The sequence below is a fragment of the Geotrypetes seraphini genome, chromosome 2 (genome assembly GCF_902459505.1).
Source record: "Geotrypetes seraphini chromosome 2, aGeoSer1.1, whole genome shotgun sequence".
In the NCBI taxonomy this organism is placed as follows: Eukaryota; Metazoa; Chordata; class Amphibia; order Gymnophiona; family Dermophiidae; genus Geotrypetes; species Geotrypetes seraphini.
In genome coordinates, this window is record NC_047085.1 from 113,780,199 (window position 1) to 113,799,664 (window position 19,466).

At 41.9% G+C, this 19,466-nt stretch overlaps 1 protein-coding gene across 7 annotated transcripts in view; it reads left to right on the top strand.

Annotated features, from left to right (window-relative positions):
- Window positions 1–19,466, top strand: part of TOX (thymocyte selection associated high mobility group box) — a 650,413-nt gene that overhangs the window by 590,128 nt on the left and 40,819 nt on the right. For all 7 annotated transcript variants that reach the window (XM_033933702.1, XM_033933701.1, XM_033933696.1 and 4 more), the window contains one exon: window positions 4,518–4,598. In XM_033933702.1, coding sequence (XP_033789593.1) covers window positions 4,518–4,598 — 81 coding nt within the window. The remainder of the gene's footprint in view (window positions 1–4,517; window positions 4,599–19,466) is intronic.

Sequence of the window (19,466 nt, forward strand, 5' to 3'; positions counted from 1 at the left end):
TTGCTGTTGTTGAAGTTTTGCCTAAAACTGTGGATTGGTTATAAACAAATTTTTTTGATTCACCCTCCTGAATCCACATTGAGATGTGGATATTACTGCTAAGGAAGGCAGACTATTCTTTGGGCACATTTTCTCTTCTTTGCTTTTCACTCTCTGTCCTGCCAAGGAGGCATCATGAATCTTATTGCTTTTCCCAGGTGTGAGATAGATCACTATTCTAAGTATACAGTTAGAAGGAGACTTCTTTAAGATAAGGAGACTTCTTCTGATTTACAGGAGATCTTTGAAAACATTTCAATAGTTTTCATATACAAAACGCGTTTCACATAACGAACTTTTCGCATAACAAACTTGCTCCTGGAACGAATTAAGTTCGTTGTGTGAGGCACCACTGTAAATGGTAGATTTTCTACATGGCAGACAAAATAACACACAAAATATAGAATGACTCTAGTTCTCACCAATCCTTGACTGCCACACTAACTGCCGTAGGGCAAAAAAACAAAAAGAGATAAAAATATAATAGTCTCAAATGGTTTTCACTTCTTTCAGTTCTATAAAGAGCAGAGCTGCTCTGATTTCACTGGCCTGACACCTGTTTTCCAGAGACACATTTTTCCCCTAGCAGGTTAGGATAAATCCAAACAACCTCTCTCTTCAAAAGGTTTATACAGAAAAAAGGCTTTCCTCTTTGTGACTTCTATGAGACAAACCTTTTCAAGTGAAGGCCCTCCTCTTTCCTGCGAGGAATTTCTATAGCAGTAAAGCCTTCTGCTTCTATGAGTCAGTCAGCAAGTTCAAACAAGCAAAACTGGAATTTTCTTTTCTCTCTCTCTTTAAGAAATGGTTTCCAAAATCTCTCCCTTTTATACAAACCTTCTGACATTCTTCAGTTGTAGGTTTTGTCTCTTTCAAGCGCTCTGTGTTGTACTGAAAAGTAGGTTATTTATTTTAGGCCTTGTCCTCTAATAAAAGTTCTCTATTATGGATTCTTTTACAGATCCCACTGCAACTTAGCCATCTGTTAATGGGTAAAAGGGAAGAAGAAGAAAAGACAGAGAGAAATAATGCTGGTCTAATATCTTGGCCACACTTCAGAAACCATATTGCTTTGCTCCCTATGTCTGTCTGTCCTCATTCAGCTCTATGTATTATTAAAGTGCAAAGTTGTGGGGTGTTGTTTTGTTTTTTTGCAAAAGGTTCTTTGTGAACTAAATAATCCAAAAGACAAAAAAAAAATAAAAAGCATTTTTCTGGAGTTTAACACACAAAACCCCCTTTTGGACAAGATTTCACGCAAGGGGCCTTCTTTATAGTAAACATTCAGTTTATGTAAATTCAACATTAATGAGCTGCTGTAGTACAAATACATGCAAAGCAGCTCATTAATGCGCAGCTTGGCACAGCCAGGCATACAAAAAAAGGCTTGTGGGCCTGTTTTTGCCAAACAAATAACTACATCTCAGGAGTATACTGCCAGAAGTCCGGAGTATTTGGTTTCCAAGACGGCCACTGCAGGGAAGAGCAAGGGGAGATCACGTCTGCCCCTATGGAATATTCACATGGGGGGTAAGTAGGGGCTTATAGGGGGAAGGGCCTCTGGAGGATCCTTATTTTAGAAAGGAAGAAGCTGTGGGTAGCAGGTGGTCATTTTGATGATAAGCACCTAAATATTTTTATATATATATATATATATTTTGAACCCTAAACCAGGATTTGGAGAAGAATCTGGAAGTTGCTAAGGGGAAGGCAGGATATTAGTCTACTAGGGAATAGAGGATCTCCTGGGATCAAATAATTTCTCATGAAATTTAGCAGTGGAATGTAAATAATTCATGAGCTCATCTGTATCCTGTAGATCAATTTCACAAAATAACAGCCATGTGTATTTATTCATGGGTTAATATCACATTTCAGTATTTTTAAGCTCCATGGAGCAGGGAATCTCTAATCCAGTGTCTCTCAAACTGTGTGAAAAGGCACAGTGGTGTGCCCCGAAGACATTCTGGGTGTGCCATGAGAGATTCCAGAATTTTATTTTATTTTAAAAAATTCCCTTTATAAGTATACACTAGAATAGATGACATGTACATCATGTATGCAAGAGTCTGTGAATGTTATGAGCATCTGTGTGCGTAAGAATAGAACTGCCCAGACAAGTATCATTCTTTGGCGTGATTGGTCCTTGAAAACTAATGGCAACTATTTTTATATTTTATGCAGTATTTATCCTAACTTGAACAACAAAGCAACCAAGGCTTTGGATCATCCTATCTTTGCGAACTTAGATTTTCAGCTCTGACAGAAATTAAATTGAAAAAAAGAGAACGACTGCAGATGGTGGATGATGAAATGCGTGTTTGCTTGTCAACTATTGAGCCACCTTTTGAGTTAATTTACATTAAAAAACAAGCACATCCATCGCATGGATTAGCAATTCTGTTCAATCTACTTTAGTTTCAAGTTTTATTAGGATTTTATATATCGCCTATCAAGGTTATCTAAGCGGTTTTACAATCAAGCATTTTCCCTATCTGTCCCGGTGGGCTCACAATCTATCTAACATACCTGGGGCTATGGAGGATTAAGTGACTTGCCCAGGGTCACAAGGAGCAGCGCGGGGTTTGAATCCACAATCCCAGGGTACTGAGGCTGTCGCTTCAACCACTGTGCCACACTTACCTATACATAGCTTAAAGAATTTTAAATAAATAACTCAAATGTTAATTTTTTGGTTGGTTTTGCAATTTTATAATTTCAATTATAATGTGCTGCGGAAAACATTTGCTCCATTTAGTGTGCCAGAGCTAAAAAAAAAGTTTGTGAGACACTGTTCTGATAGGCTGTACAGTGCCACATACATCTTGAAACGCTTTATGAAGCATCTAACATGGGGTTCTCAGCACTGTAGACAGTAGCACAGGCACACAATACTGTCAACTGAACTAAAATAGGAGTATTTGCATTAAAAATTCAGTGTTAGCTGCCTGTTTTGGAAGTGGGTGTGGTCTGGGCAAGACAGGGGCGGGCAGAATAGTGGCCAACTGTGACAGCTAGCACACAGATCGCCCACCATGTGCTAGCTGTCAGGGGGCCCCTTCTTATCAAGCACCTGCACCCTTGATGAAGGCCAATATTGTCTCAATCAGGCCTCATCTCTTGACACAGACTCCCAATCATGCACTCACATCACACACACACACACACACACCCCGACTTATTTCAAGCACCCCAAAGGTATACCCATGCTCTCCTGATGCAGACCAGATCCCCATCCCACCCCGATCAGGCACCCCAACATATTCCCAGCATTCTAGTGGCACAGCTGCACCCTTCTGTCAATGCAGCTTTGACCTTCTATTCAACATCAGGGTGCTAAAATAACCAGTCCACCCCTTCTCCAAACTCTGCCCCTGGGACCTTAACACCCTGCCCCAGCCAGAGCTGCACCCTGTTCCTACCCCATCCCCTCTTTTTGGGGCTTACTCACAGGTCAGCATCAATAATTGAGTTTTCCCAGGTGACAGCAACCCTCCATGCTTGTTCCCAAATCCAAAAGGGCTCAATTACCCCTTGTGGTAGTCTTTGGTACTATCACTAGGGGTTATACTTCTGTATACAGAGATTCATATTTCTGGTCTTTATAATAGTGTGCCTATGTGAAATGTCCAGAAATGAGCCTTTTTATGCTTATTTTATAAAAATGTTATCAGGACAGAAATCAAATGTCTTCAAAATAGTTGTTTGGTTTTTTTAAAAAAAATTTAACCTTAAGGAGACATCAGCAGAGGTTACCAATCTCTCATCATATGTGAATGAGATGTCAACTAAGTGGTAGATTTTTCCAAGCTTCTGTGTAGCAGCAACAACAACAGTATCCCTTATCTATTTTAAGTGTAGCTTATTATTAAATATTTTTTGAAAGAACCTTCTCGTCTGATCTGCTTTTTTTTCTCCACCATATTGGATCTTTCTGATTGACTGTTCTGTTGCATTCATGCACCTATCCATTCAAATAACATTGCTGAATACGGTATATTGTAAATGCTGGCGTTAATGAACATCAAGCTTATACATACATTTGGTCTGCTGTTTCTGAGACCAAACTTGCATATACAGTATAAGATATACATAGAGCTGCTAAACCTCCCTTCTCTATATCTAACTTTAGGCTTACCCTCTGCCTTACCTCTAACCCTTTCTCAAATTTGCATAATGCCCAAATTGTTTTCAGCACCACCATGGATTGCATAAGTGACCCTGAATAATAATGAGGGGCAGCTGGAAAGTTCTGTACATTTAATCCAGTGATTTTCTACTTTTTTCGTTCTGTATTTTTCCAACAGAATGAAAAAAGTGGTAAATCACTGGGCTGCCCCAACTTTGTTGGTTGGACTGAGAACTTTTCAACGGCCCCTCATAACATAAGGCGTGATAGATTATCCAAGCATGAAGTTTTGTTACTATAGAAGGCTGTATATCTTCATCTACTTAAGACTTTTTTTGTTATTTCGTAGGTGTACAAAAAGAAAACTGAGGCAGCCAAAAAGGAATACCTGAAGCAGTTGGCTGCCTACAGAGCAAGCCTTGTGTCCAAGGTAACATGCGATTATGTCATCATTTTGTGGTTGGGGTCTCACTGTGCACTGGATCATGAGCTCTCTGCCCTGAAATCTGTGTCTCAGCTTGTTGAATCTTGTACCTTGAAGTAGATGTACTAAGCAATGTTAGTGCTTTAGAAAAGCACCAATGCATGCAAAGAAAAGCCAGTGCGCACTATTTGGCATGTGTTTGCAGCTACTTTAAGAGCCATTTTACTAAAGCTAAACACGTGCAAATGGACATTAGCAAGAGCTAAATGCCATGTAGCTTATAGGTGCACACTAAACTTTAGTAAAAGGGTCCCTTAGCTTTTGTGTAGGGCAAACTTTGTGCACAATAAGCCATGACCTGAAAAATCAATCAGATTGGCTCATTACCTATGTTTGCATAGTAACATTTTGCATGAAGGTAAATTTAGAGCTCCTTTTATGAAGCCACGCTAGCGGATTTAACGAGCACGACTTTTCATCATGCGCTAACCCCCACGTTGGCCTTAAAACTACTGCCTGCTCAAGAGGAGGCTGTAGCGGCTAGCGCGGCCAGCGGTTTAGCACGCAGTATTACGCGCATTAAACTGCTACCGCGCCTTCGTAAAAGGAGCCCATAAACTCTGCTATTTGGCATCCACTTTGTTGTAAAAAAAAAAAAAGATTGCTACAAACCTAATTTGTGAATTATTTAAATGCATCAATAATGCATGAAGCAAAATTGCCTTTTCCTAACCCATTCCCACTGGGCCCTTTGAGGGTCTTATGTTGGACAAAAAACTCTCAAAATACAATATACAATTGTATCAAAACATATATAATAGTGGTGTGGAGTGTCAGTTACTGTGCATCAAACAAATCAAAAAGGCATTAATATTCAAATGTAGGGTTCCAGTCTTTTTTTTTTCTCACACTAAAAACCTCTATTAATATTCTAACATATTTTGAATTGAATTTAAAGTTTTGCATAGAAAATTTTTTTCAGTCGATGACATACTGCTTCTTAAGTCATTGAGAGGGGCATAATCAAAAAAACCATCTAAGTCCCTTTTTGGCCTAAGGCCTTAAATGTTGAAAGCAGAAGCAGGGAAAGTGTCCATAACCAAAACAAGTCCTTGTTTTGATAATGGCCTGCCTCTACATTCAGCTGTTTAAACGCCCAGACCAGCACTACATCTACATTTGTACCCAAACGACATCTACACTTATACCCCATAATGAACCAAAAAAACACCTAAGCCCCAAACGTCCAACACAAGGGCTTTTAGGTGAAGGAGGAGCCAGTCCTTCGCCTAAAAGCTGGAGTCTGTAACTGGTATCTGTGCTTAAGGCCCTGCCCACAGGAAGAGCCTTAGGTTCCTGGACCTATTCTGATTGGCCCAGGCACCTCAGGCCCCACCTGAGGGCGGGGTTTCAGCCACCTGGGCCAATCCGGCCCCATTCTGGAGCCGGTTGGCCTGCCGGACGGGCGGGCTTGGCACCCGTCTGTCCGGCCAACGATTTGAGGTACGGGGAAGGGGGGTGGGGGTGGGGGGGTCGTGGGTCGGCAGGGGGGCCGATTGGGAGTTCAGGGGGGTGGACATTGGAGGGAGGGGGGTTGTGTCGAGGGCAGGAGGACCTAGAATCCCTCCTGCCCATATTGTAGTGGGGGGTGGGGGATAGGGGGGTCCGCCTAGGCAGGAGGGGTTGGGCTCCCTCCTGCCCGATCGTGTAGGGGGGTGGGGGGTGAGAGGTCAGGAGGGCTTGGGCTCCTTCCTGGCTTGATCGTAATCGGAGGGGGGGCCCGCAGGGCAGGAGGGCTTGGGCTCCCTCCTGCCCCGAACGTAATCGTGGGGAGGGGGGGTCGCGGATCGCTGGGGCCTGGAGAGCTTGGGCTCTCTCCTGGCCCAATGTTGTCGCGGGGTGCCGCAGCTGGCAGGGCAGGAGGGCTTGGGCTCCCTCCTGCCCCGATGTCATCGGTTCCTTGGGCTCCCTCTTGCCCCGATATTGTTGGGGGGGGGGTGATGTATCCCGGCAGGAGAGATTGGCTATCTCCCCTGCTGCGATGCAATTACTCCTCTACCCGAACTTCCACAACCCGCAGCATTTGAGATTGGGCATCTCTCCTGCCGCGGGTCGCAGCAGTTCGGGTAGAGGGGTGATTGCATCGCGGTAGGGGAAATGAGGCATCTCTCCTGCCATGATGATTGCGGTAGTTGGGTGGGTAGGTTGCCGGGCCGCTGAACTGATTGCGCCAGCGGCCATCAGCTCAGCGGCCCCTTTTTCGGCACTTAGACCTGTTTTGACTTCGTCTAAGTCAAAAAGGTATAAGTGCCGACTAGGCAACCTGCCTAAGGTTTTGGTTATACCTGCTGCACGCCTAGGTGTAGGTCGGCCCACCGCCCGCCCACCACCCGCCCTTTCCCCTCCTCTAAACACGACTCTTTTCTCTCTGTGCGTTTAGTGGCAGGGGAAAGGCCTAAGCTGGTTTTAGATACGTCTACAAACCAGCTTTGGTTATGGGTACTTGGACGATCAGGCTTATTTTTTTTGGATTATGAACCCCTGAGTCAATAACATTGATGATGACTCTGAGGCATTTTCCTTCCACACTTTAGATGAGAGAAAAAAAAAAAGATATGTTTGAACATTAATGGAGTTTTGATTTGTTTGATGGGTAGTCCGTTGGCTCCCTTGTTTGCTGCCAATGTAGACTCTGGAATAGTTTGTTGCTTTTCGGCACAGTACAACTCTTGTTGAGTCTGAGCTGTGTGATGTATGATTTTCCACAATGTTTTCCTGAGATATCAAGACTGACTGAGCCATGTTGGAGTTTGAACACCACATATATTAAACTCATAAAGAGCAATGATGTCAGGAAGCAGCAATTGTTCAGCTGTCATCTATGATCATGCAAGGGAACAAGGTAAGAAAAGAGATAGGAGGGAGGGAAGAGGGAGCCTGGAGATGAGCTTGAGGGTTAAATGTATGGGAGAAGGTAAGAAAGAGTTGGATTAATATAGAGTGGGGGTGCGGTTGGAGGTTGCTGTATGATTGAGGAAGAATTGATCTCAGGAAGGACCTACAGGTAGAGATGGGAGACTCAATGGCAGAGATTTCAAAATAAAATTATTTTTGTGGCTAAATGATCCATGTTTTTCCGTATGTCTCCAGGACAACACAATTACCCTCTCCTTTTCAAAGCCACATTAGCGTTTTTAGCACCGGCAGGCGCTAAAAACGCTAACACGGCTTTGTAAAGGAGGGGGTTAATTAGGAAACCGTTTTTAGGTTATAAATCTTATGTGTTGTCTCTCAGAACATCCTTTTTCTTCGTTTCCATGTTAATGTATGATTACTTATAATAATAAGAAATATGTTTTTCATGATCCTGAGTTAGAATTTTTCATATTAGATGAAGAGAGAAAATATTCCTGGTGATAATTAGGTCTAGAATGTATAGACCATAGTCATTTAAGACAGTATTGACTTTATGATTTCTTTGTGCTGTTTTTGATTTGTAGCTTCATTTCTCTCTAGCTATGTGAATTATTTTCTTTTTGTATATACTGAAAATACAAAAAGCACAGTTACTTACCTGTAACAGGTATTATCCGAGGACTGCAGGCTTATATTCTCACATGTGGGTGACATCATCCACAGAACCCAATAAGGTCAGTGTTAAAGTGAACTGTCACTTTAAACTTTTTGCAAGTCCCAAGATTGACCATACCATGCATGCACTGGCGCCTTCCCACTTTATTCTAGGACAAGCAGGCGGTATATTCTCACATATGGGAGTCCCTAGCTACCAGGGTCATACTTATGATCCTGATGAAATCAAAAGGGCTGGAGGGAAGTTAGCATTTAGAGAAAAAAATTCTGTAGAACTGCTTGGCCAAACCAACTATGCCATCTGGAATGATTCTCCAAACAGTAGTGGGATGTGAATATATGAACTGAGGACCAGGTGGCTGCTTTACAGATGTCCTCAATGGGAATGGGATGTAAGTGAGCTACTGAAGTTGCCATTGCTCGAATTTTATGCACAGTAACATGACCATCTAGCATCAACCCAGTCTAAGCATAGCACAAGGAAATACAGTCTACCAGTGAGATGGTTTTCTTGGTGACAGAAGCTCCGAGACTGTTTGGATCAAATGAAAGGAACAGTTGCATGGATGTTCTATGACATTTAGTGTGATCCAAATAATATGCAAGAGTATGTTTACAGTCCAATGTATGGAGTGCTGTTTTACCAGGATGCGAATGTGGTCTTGGAAAGAAGACAGGAAGAACTATGGATTGATTCAGATGAAATTCTGAGACAACTTTTGGGAGGAACTTGGGATGTGTGCGAAGAACCATCCTGTCATGCTAGAATGTTATATAAGGTGGATCTGCCATAAGCATATGAAGCTCACTGACTCGGTGTGCTGACGTGATACAGAGGAGAAATACTACTTTCAAAGTTAGAAACTTGAAAGATGATGCTAAAAGTGGTTCAAACAGTGGTTTTCATCAGAGAGGAAAGGATAACATTAAGATCCCAAGCAACTGGAGGAGGCTTGATTGGTGATTTTATATGAAAAAAGCCTTTCATAAATCTGGAAACTAAGGGAAGTACAGATAATGGCTTTTTGATGAGAAGTGAATGAAAAGCTGAACTAGCATTGAGATGAACTCTGACTGAAGTAGTTTTGAGACCAGATTTGGAATGATATAGAAGATGGTCCAGAACTGATAGGAGAGGACACTTGATTGGATCTAACAAGTTGAGATCATACCAGACTGTGAAGCGAGTCCACATAAAGTTAAAACAGCATTGTGTAGAAGTTTTTCTAGAAGCTTCAATGATGGCTGATACTGGTGCAGAGAGTGTGGAAACATCTACTATGCTGTAGGGGGCTATTGAATATAGATTAGGACAGAGTACAAATCCGTTGGAAAGATTTGAAGGGTGATGAGTTCTCTGACACTGTACTGCAGGAGAAGAGGGAACCATGGTTGTCGCAGCCACCAAGATGGTATGAATATCATAGTATCCTGCTCTTGGTGAAGTCTGAGTAGAGTTTTCCCAAGCAGAGGAACTGGAGGGAAAGCATAAAGGAATTTGCCTTGCCAGTCGAGGAGAAAAGCATCCAATTCCAGATGATTGGGAATGTAGATTCTGGAATAGAAGACTGGAGGTTTGTGATTATGGGAGGACACAAAGAGATCCATTTGTGGAGTTCCTCATATATATGACGTAAAACTGTTGAGTTGAGTGACCACTCGTGAGGTTGCAGAAATCTGCTCAATTTGTCTGCTAATACATTCTGTTTTCCTGTGAGATAAACTGCCTTGCAAATTATGTTGTAAGGAATTGCCCTGGACCAGATTTGGATTGCTTCTTGGCAAAGTGGGTGAGACCACATGCCACTTTGTTTGTTGACATAGTACAAAACTACCTGATTGTCTGTTTGAATGAGTACCAATTGATTGAGGAGGTGATCCTGGAATGTGTTTAGAGCATTTTGGATTGCTCGGAGCTCAAGGAGATTGATGTGGAGAGTTTTCTTATGAGGAGCCAAGCTGCCTTGCATATGAAGGCTGTCTAGATGAGCTCCCCAGTCAAGCATGGAAGCATCCATGGTTAGTATCTTTTGATGTGGTAGAGTATGGAACAGAAGGCCTCTGGAGAGATTGGGCAATAAAAGTCATCATTGAAGGGACTGACGAAGGTCGGAGATTACTTGTATCTTTTGGGATAGTGTTCCAATGAACTGAGACCATTGCATTTAGAGAGTCCACTGAGGTTCCTTGAGATGTAGATGGAAAAATAGTTACATGAACAGTGGATGCCATGTGGCCTAGAAGACACATCATTTGGCGTACAGTGATGTGTTGGAAGCTGAATACTTTCTGGTAGACCTGTAATAGAGTGTTGAGCCTTTGTTGAGGTAAAAAGGCACAAGCTTGAGTTGTGTCTAGAAGTGCTCCTATGAACTCTAGAATCTGAGTAGGTTGTGTGGGATTTGTCATAATTGTTTGCAAATGTGAGAAGTTCCAAGAGACATACTGTTGAATTTATGATCTGACAAGCTTGTTGAGACAATGAGGCTTTGATCACCAGGTTGTCTGTGTAAGCTACATGGAAGCTGCATGAGCGTAGGACTGAAACTACCACTAAGCATTTCATGAAAACTCTGGGTACTGATGCTAGTCCAAATGGTAGTACTGGAAGAGGTGTGTCCCTACTCAAAAGCGAAGATATTTCATGTGGGCTGGGAGGATGGGAATGATTAAACAATTACAGACAATTCAGAATACAGCTCTGAGACTCATCTACTCATTGAAGAAACATGACTACATTACTGAGGCATTCATCAACTCACATTGGCTTCCAATCCAGGAAAGAATACAATTTAAATTCTACTGTATACTATTTAAAACTATAAATGGAGACAGCCCAATCTACCTAAACGACTGCCTCATCCAAACTACCTCTACCAGGCATAGAAAAACACACACCCCAATCAAAGAAGTAAAACGGAAAAAACTATACGACGGCCTACTAGCCACTCAAGCAGCTAAAATAGATAACCAAATCTCCAACCTATTGATAACAACTCCAGACTGCAAGATGTTCAGAAAGGAAATAAAAACTATACTCTTCAAGAAATCCCTTAATAAAGCTTAATATCATGAATACCCTTCCTTACCATCCCCTCCCCAACCCCTGATCCTTCTTATCCCTCTCTTGTAAACGATCTCTGATCTAACTTTGTAACTCTTCTTCCATAACTCTTTTTATAATCCACTTTGAACTGAAAGGTAATGGCGGAATAGAAATCTGTAATGTAATGTAATGTAGAGAGCAGAGCCAGTCATTCTTTTCTAACAGTAGTAACAATGTTCCCAGAGAGATCATTCAAAATTTATTTTTCAACAAGTATTTATTGAGAGCGTGGAGGTCCAGGATTGGACGGAAACCTCCAGTCTTTTTTGATATGAGGAAATACTTTGAGTAGAACCCTCTCACCCTCTTAAGCAGAGGTACTTGTTTGATGGCATTTAGCTACCCCTACACATTCCTCTTAATACAGTACCTTACAAAGCTGGCAGAAATTAATTAACAATTTTAATTAGGAATGTTCTCAGTCCTAGAATGCCATAAGTATTTTGATGAAACATCAGTCTAAGGGGGGAAGGGGTTCTGGATCTCCAAGTGTATTATGATGCAACTCATTTAAGACATAAGTGGGCATAGAGGGCTTTAGAGGAGGATAAACCTAATACGTCTATAGAAAGTTTTTAAGCAACCCCACATTCTCTATAAGAATAGGCCTGATCTGGATCACTGAGACCCTACATTAGGGGAATAAGTAACCCATACACTTGTCAAGTACTGAGTGAGTGGAGAAAGGCCTCTAAAAATCTGTAGGGTATGGGATGAACTTTCCCTTTTGGTCCAATAAGCTATCTTATGTCGAACAAGGTGTCTGAACAAGGAGATAAATTCAAACACTGGCCCTAGTAAAAAAAAAAAAAAAAAGATTATTTTCATTATATATAATTGTGCTACTGTTTGGAGAAGGGGATCTTTAAGACTAAGGAGACAAAATTATAATGATATTGAAATCCTATGGCTTTCACAAACCATTTCTAAAAGGTTAATACTTGATATTTAAACTTAAAAGGTCATAAGTTTGAGCTTTGATCTTATATGACCCAGGTAGAATTACATACGAGAAGATTAATGACAAGTTTTCTGATCTTTGCTTTAGGGAGTTTGGATCACACGGATCTTATCATCATATGTGATGGACATGTGCGGTGATTAGATAGTATTGGTCAATGATTGAAGGAAAGCTACAATCTATCTAATCTTTGATCCTAATGCCTGAACTGTGTCTGTTGGGATATGATTCCCATAAGTGGCCAGAGGGTCAAAAAACGCTGTCTGTTCAACTGCTTTTTTAGCTGCTAGATGTGAACTGGCTTTACATTAGAAATCAGTGAATGCTCGAACTATGCAGGACTGGATAAAGTGATTGTCTTAAGCATTCTTGATGATGCACAAGAAGGACAACAGCTTTACAGTGACAATCATCTTCTCTTTTGAGACTAACTTTTTTTCTCTATCATTAGCCCCCTTTACATAAGAACATAAGAATTGCCGCTGCTGGGTCAGACCAGTGGTCCATCGTGCCCAGCAGTTCGCTCACGCGGCGGCCCTCTGGTCAAAGACCAGCGCCCTGAAAATAGCACTACCTGCGTACGTTCCGGTTCAGCAGGAACTTGTCTAACTTTTGCTTGAATCTCTGGAGCGTGTTTTCCCCTATGACTGTCTCCAGTTTTCTACCACTCTCTGGGTGAAAAAGAACTTCCTTACGTTTGTACGGAATCTATCCCCTTTCAATTTTAGTGAGTGCCCTCTCGTTCTCCCTACCTTGGAGAGGGTAAACAACCTGTCCTTATCTACTAAGTCTATTCCCTTCAGTACCTTAAATGTTTCGATCATGTCCCCTCTCAATCTCCTCTGCTCAAGGGAGAAGAGGCCCAGTATCTCTAATCTTTCGCTATACGGCAACTCCTCCAGCCCCTTAACCATCTTAGTCGCTCTTCTCTGGACCCTCTCGAGTAGTACCGTGACCTTCTTCATGTACGGCAACCATTGCTGGACTCAGTACTCCAGGTGAGGGCGCACCATGGCCCAATACAGCGGCATGATAACCTTCTCTGATCTGTTCGTGATCCCCTTCTTTATCATTCCTAGCATTCTGTTCGCCTTTTTCACCACCGCCGCACATTGCGTGGACGGCTTCATTGACTTATCGATCAGAACTCCCAACTTTACCTTATGTGTTCCTTCTTGGTTGGGCTGAGAACCTTTCAGCAGCCCCTCATATTCGTATAAGGCAAAATAGTAAACCATACTATTCTGTACAGCTCTAAAAACACTGAATAAACTTAGAAACTTGGAATAGTGGTGCAGTAAGGGGAGGTGGGTGGCAGACCGCCCTGGGTGCCATCTTGGTAGGAGCACCAGCACCTCTCCACCCCGGCTCCTTCCCACCCCTCCCCCACTGTGCACACACTTTCACTTCTCCCCTGTACCTCTAGCTCTTCGCCCGCGCGAGCGACATTGGCTCTCCCTCTAATGTCACATACTAGTCCTGCGACCAGGAAGTGACGTCTGAAGGAGAGCTGAGGACGGCACAGGCAGCAAGTTGGAGATGCTGCTCGCACCGGGGAAGTTAAAGAGGTATAGGGAAGGAGGGAGGGAGATGCTTCAGCGGCGGTGCGGCGATCAGGCGGCGGCTATCAGAATGGATGGAGGGAGCCGTGATCAGTGACCACGCGCATTCCCTCCTTTCCCTGCGGAGACAAGGATATTCATTGTGGATATCTTGAAAACCTGACCAGGTATGTCCTGAAGATTAGTTTGAGAATCACTGACATTTCATCATGAACCTCTTATAAAATAGCTTTTTACTTATAATCTCTTGTAATGGTGAAATGTATGTTAAGTAGCATAAAATAAATACTCACCAATCACTTCTAACATGCATGAAAGCATTCGCCTTACTGGGTTGTGGCAGAAATCTCTACTGTGGCTTTGTCAAAGGAGCCCATAATTTGTGATATTTGTTTTTGATGTCCAGTGTGAAAACCAAATAAACCTGGGGAAAGGAGCCAAACACACAGAAAAAGCTGTGATATGTTTCTTGGTTATCCTGACTAGAGGCATTTCTTTCATTGACATTTACGGCCTCTTTTACAAAGCCGCGCGGCAACAGCCCTGAAACCCTTTAAATCTCTATGGGCTTCATGGCCATTAGTGCAGTGCAGTCGCTAGCACGCCTTTGTAAAAGAGGCCGTTAGATTTGTACCGTAGCACTCCTTCTATCTTACTAGACAAGAGGTAATCTGGGAGGTGAGCCATCACACAACCATGGAGCTTTCTGGGGTTTCTTTGGCAGAAAAAAAAAAGCTTTGCTTCAAGACTCTTAAGGTTATGGAGATCCTTCTGGAGTCTTGAAATAAGGAAAACATTACACCAGATTGCGTTGTTCCAAAATAAATAAGGTTTTCTGATTTTTAATGTTCGCAAAGGCATATGTCTTCTGGTTGTATTCATAAAGTCAATTTGACAGTTGCTTAGGCAGTTCACAGACATGCAGGTGTTTCTGTTGTCTCTAGACACCTTTTCAGGCTACTCCAAAGATCCTTTTTTGCTTCCTTTGGGCTTTCCCCTTTTCTGCCTGAATTCTCTTTTACAGAAACACTAGAAAATGCACGCTAGGGTATCTTGGACAAAAAGTGTACTTTCTCCTTTCATAGACCCTCTTCTTCTTTTCCTCTAGATAAAGAAAGTCCTGCTTCTCTTCTCAGCTCGAATGCAGGTCTTCCACTGTAGTTCAAACACACTTTAAATCAACCTGTATCTATGCAGCTTACAAATTCATTGGAGTAAATCCTTGAAAAGCAAGTTTGCCTCTTTTAACCCCCCCCTTTTTTTTTTTTTTTTTTTACAAAACCATAGTGCGGTTTTTAGCACCAGCCACGGCGGTGACAGCTCCAATGCTCATAGAATTCTGGTGAGCATCGGAGCTGTTACCGCCGTGCCCGGCAGTGATTCCAAGAATTTCCTCAATATTCCATTTAAGCTGCCTTAAAGTCTATGGAGGTGCTTTGAACCTGGATCCAGCTCAAATCACTGAAAAATCAAAGCCTCGATTTTTACCCTCTAACTTCCAGGTCACCACCTGGTGGGGTGTGTCTGCAATGACTACTCCTCTTCCTCTTTCTTAGACATATGTGCCCCCTGCTGGGGACATATTTTACAAACTCTATCAACTAAATCCTCATTCCTTGTCTATTAAATATATTTTAAAAAATCTTCTGATATACTCCAATGTTTCTTCTTCATTTTACCACACATTTGAAATCTCCATTTTTTCTTTCTCTTTGATTTTACCTACTGTGAGAAAAGACCTCAGCGGCTACTTCTGTACAGAATTAATCTGTTGTAGTACAGAATTTCCAATGTAGCTATCCTCCTCATCGGTCTAATCCCCTATTCTTTTAGGCAGGAAAAGAATACATGGGAATCTTTAGAGACCTATCTACTATATAAGAAAAGCTCCATGAAATCCTTCAGTGGAATTATTAACGATATCATTAAAAACATTTTCATCAGTTCATTATGGGGGGGGGAATTCATCAAGGAGTACAAAACGATTTAGCACATGCTAACTGCTTTAATGCATGCAAATGGATAGCATGTGCTAAATCGGTTAGTGCCCCTTGATGAACTCCCCCCCAAGGGTCTCATTTACAAAGCTCTGGTAGCAATGCTGCCGCAGTAAATGCACCAAAGCCCATAGGAATTGAATGGGCTTCGTTGCATTTACCGAGACAGCATCACTATCATGGCTTTCTAAAAGGTGTTTAAAAAAAGTGTTCTTAAATGCCCACAGTCCAGAATTAACTTTTATATATAATCCACTCCTAAATGCATTTTACCGAGACAGCATCACTATCATGGGGGCATCCCCAAAACCACCTCCAGAATCCCCAGACCCTTTATCTACCACCCCAATAGCCCTTATGGCTGCAGGAGCCCACTTATATGCCAGTCAAAAAGAGTTTTGGGGGTATATAGGGCAGTGCACATGTTTAAGTATCAATGCAGTGATTACAGGGGCTTATGGGCATGGGTCCTCTTCTTTATGGGTCCCTAACCCACTCCCAAGATGACTTAAGCTGCCTCTGTGCTGGACAACTAGGCTTTCCTATTCCAGGCGGCCAGATGATGATGGTCTGGAGGCTGAAATTTAAAATTGTGAATATAATTTTTAGGGGGGGTTGGTGATCACTGGGATAGTGTGTGGGAGTCTGTGTTATGTGTTTGAAGTGCTTATCTGGTGAGTTTAGGTAGGTTTTTGTGACTTAGACCATGTTTTACATGGTCTAAGTCACAACGTCCAAGTTCCATCTAGGCTCTGTTGTTAAACTTTAGGTTATACATGCTGTACAACTAAGTCTAAGCCGGCCCACGTCCTGCCCAACTCCCACCCTCGACACGCCTCACGAAACGCCCCATTTAGCTTTGGACATTGAGTGGCACTATGAAGGCCTAGGTCATTTAGAAATACGTCCAAAACTCGGTTTTATTATCGGCACTTGGACGTTTTTGAGAAATGTTCGTCCAAGTGCCAACTTAGGCCAGTTTTTGGACGTTTTTCTCTTTTGATTATGAGCCCCAGAATGGTACTTTTAATCTATCCCATTGCTTCCAATTCCATATTATCATTTGCAACGTGACTCCAGTTATAATTAAGAGGAGTTTATCCATTTGTTTTTTAAGTGGACTCTTACTCATTATTGAAGTTCCAAGCAATATTATTCCGTAAGACAATGGCTCCTACCCTTCTCTTGTAGCAGATTCAGGAATGATGCATGGCCACATTAAGAACAGTGTGTGGTTGTGTATGCTGTACCTTAGAGAGAACACTGGTAGGGACAGTTGACCCTTTTGTCAGCTGGAAGCAGAGGTAAGCAGTAAGAATCTTAAAATCTAGAAGTTCTGAGTTACATACAAATCCGACTTAAGAACAGCTTTAAAAACATAGCTTGTTCTTAACCTGGGGACTACCTGTAATTGTGTTGTCTCTGTATGTATCTTTGACTTGCAGGACAAAGGGGAGGGGGTGGATTGAATGGTACAGCATTCAAGCTTCCAGGATCCCTGCCACCCTCCCAAAAAAAAAAAAAAATTCCCCCAAAAAAACATTGATTTCATTTTCAGAGTTGCTACTATTTGGGTTTCTGCCAGGTAGTATGACCTAGATTGGCCATTGTTGGAAACAGAAAACTGGGTTAGATGGACCATTGGTCTGACCCACTTCAGCGCATTGCACAGAAAACACTTTCTTTTGCAAAACAAGATTTATATTTTAACTTTCCTTATGGCGTTCAAGGCACCTTGATGTCACATGGGGGGCCATACAGTTTAACTTTCAGCTAAGGCATGGTGCAGATGTCTCGTTATGGTGTTCACAGCGCCTGATGTCACAAGAGGTGGGGGCCATATAGCATGGAAAAAAATGCAGAGATTGCCTTATTTTGTCAAAGAGAAATAGAATACACGGAGAAGCAGGTTAAACAAATATTCTGTAAGTTACAAAAGTAGCAAAAATTAAAGTGTTTTCTGTGCAAAAGGTGACATAAAAGTAGAATGGAACTGCCGCAGTTTTAAAGTGTTTTCTATGCAAAAGGAATTGAACCGCTGTGCTGAACTGTAAAAGTATTCTGTAAGTTGCAAAAGTAAATCTTTCAAATCTTGTTTTGCAAAATGAAATTGTTTTCTGTGCAATGCGCTGAACTGTGAAAGCAGTCTTAAAGTGTTTTCTGTGCAAAAGTTGACATAAAAGTAAAAAAGAAAAAGCCACTGCATTGAAAAGCAAAATTAAAGTGGAACGGTGATAAAAAAAAAAAACCCCAGCGCTGAAGGAACGTCCAGTGATGAAAATGCTGCGCTGAACTGGCGGCTCTGAATCAGCCACAATGGAAGGACAGCGATGAATTGGTGGCCCTTAAAGGGCCAAGATGAATCATTTCTTTCCCCCATGAGCACCTCTTTTGTCCCTTAATCATCTAATGGTCCCACTGATTCTTTCGCTGGTTTTCTGCTTCTGATGCAACTAAAAAATTGTTACAGAGTTTTTCACGGGGGGGGGGCAGGGTGATGAGTTGTGAGATTTATGCGAGGGGAAGAACTGAGGTAGAGATGATTGAGCAGTTGGAGCGGAAGACAAAATCAAAACACATACAGTATAGTCAGTGCCAATAGCCAGATGTATCTCAGCACTGAATATTGGGTTCTAAACCTGCCTGTGGCAATCAGTGTTACTAATAATGTTGAAAATTGATGGGTTAGCTTTTTTTGATACCCATGAAAGGATATAAATAGAGCAAAGGCAGATTTAAAGCAGTTTTCTAAGGAATCTGCCCAGGTAATTAAATAGCTACCTGGGTAAATTCCTAGCTGAAAATATATATCCAATTAGTATGCATCTGGCTACTTTCATAGCCTATTGTATGTTAAAATGGACAGCGCTGCGTATGCCTTTCAGCGCTATAGAAATAATAAATAGTAATAGTAGTAGTCCAACCCAAATTTTCAAATAGAAACAGAGAAAAAAAAAACTACCTTTTGTCTGCCCAGCACTTGTTATTTTCCATGAGAAGAAAATATAATTTTCTTTCCTCCCATGGGAAATTTAGGGAGATGGGTGTCACCACATTATTTCTATTATGCAATCCTATTGAAATGCGATTCAAATAATGTGTCAGAAGAAGTCACAACAATGACACATTTAGAGACATTTCTTCCTACTTTGAAAGAAAGAATACTGAGAGCAATGTTCCACCTAAACCATTATTGTGTCTAAGATGGCCACTTGATAGAAAGTTGATTGTCATTCATCATAGTTAAAACATAGAAACATGATGGCAGATAAAGACCAAATGGCCCATCTAGTCTGCTCATCCGCAGTAACCTTTATCTCTTTCTCTCTGAGAGATCCCACGTGCCTATCCCAGGCCCTCTTGAATTCAGACACAGTCTCTGACTCCATCACCTTTTCATGGAGACTGTTCCATGCATCTACCACCCTTTCTGTAAAAAAGTATTTCCTCAGATTACTCCGGAGCCTATCACCTCTTAACTTCATCCTATGCCCTCTCATTGCAGAGTTTCCTTTCAAATGAAAGAGACTCGACTCATGCACATTTATGTTACGTAGGTATTTAAACGACTATCATATCTCCCTTCTCCCGCCTTTCCTCCAAACTATACAGATTGAGATCTTTAAGTCTTTCCCCATACGCCTTATCAAGAAGACC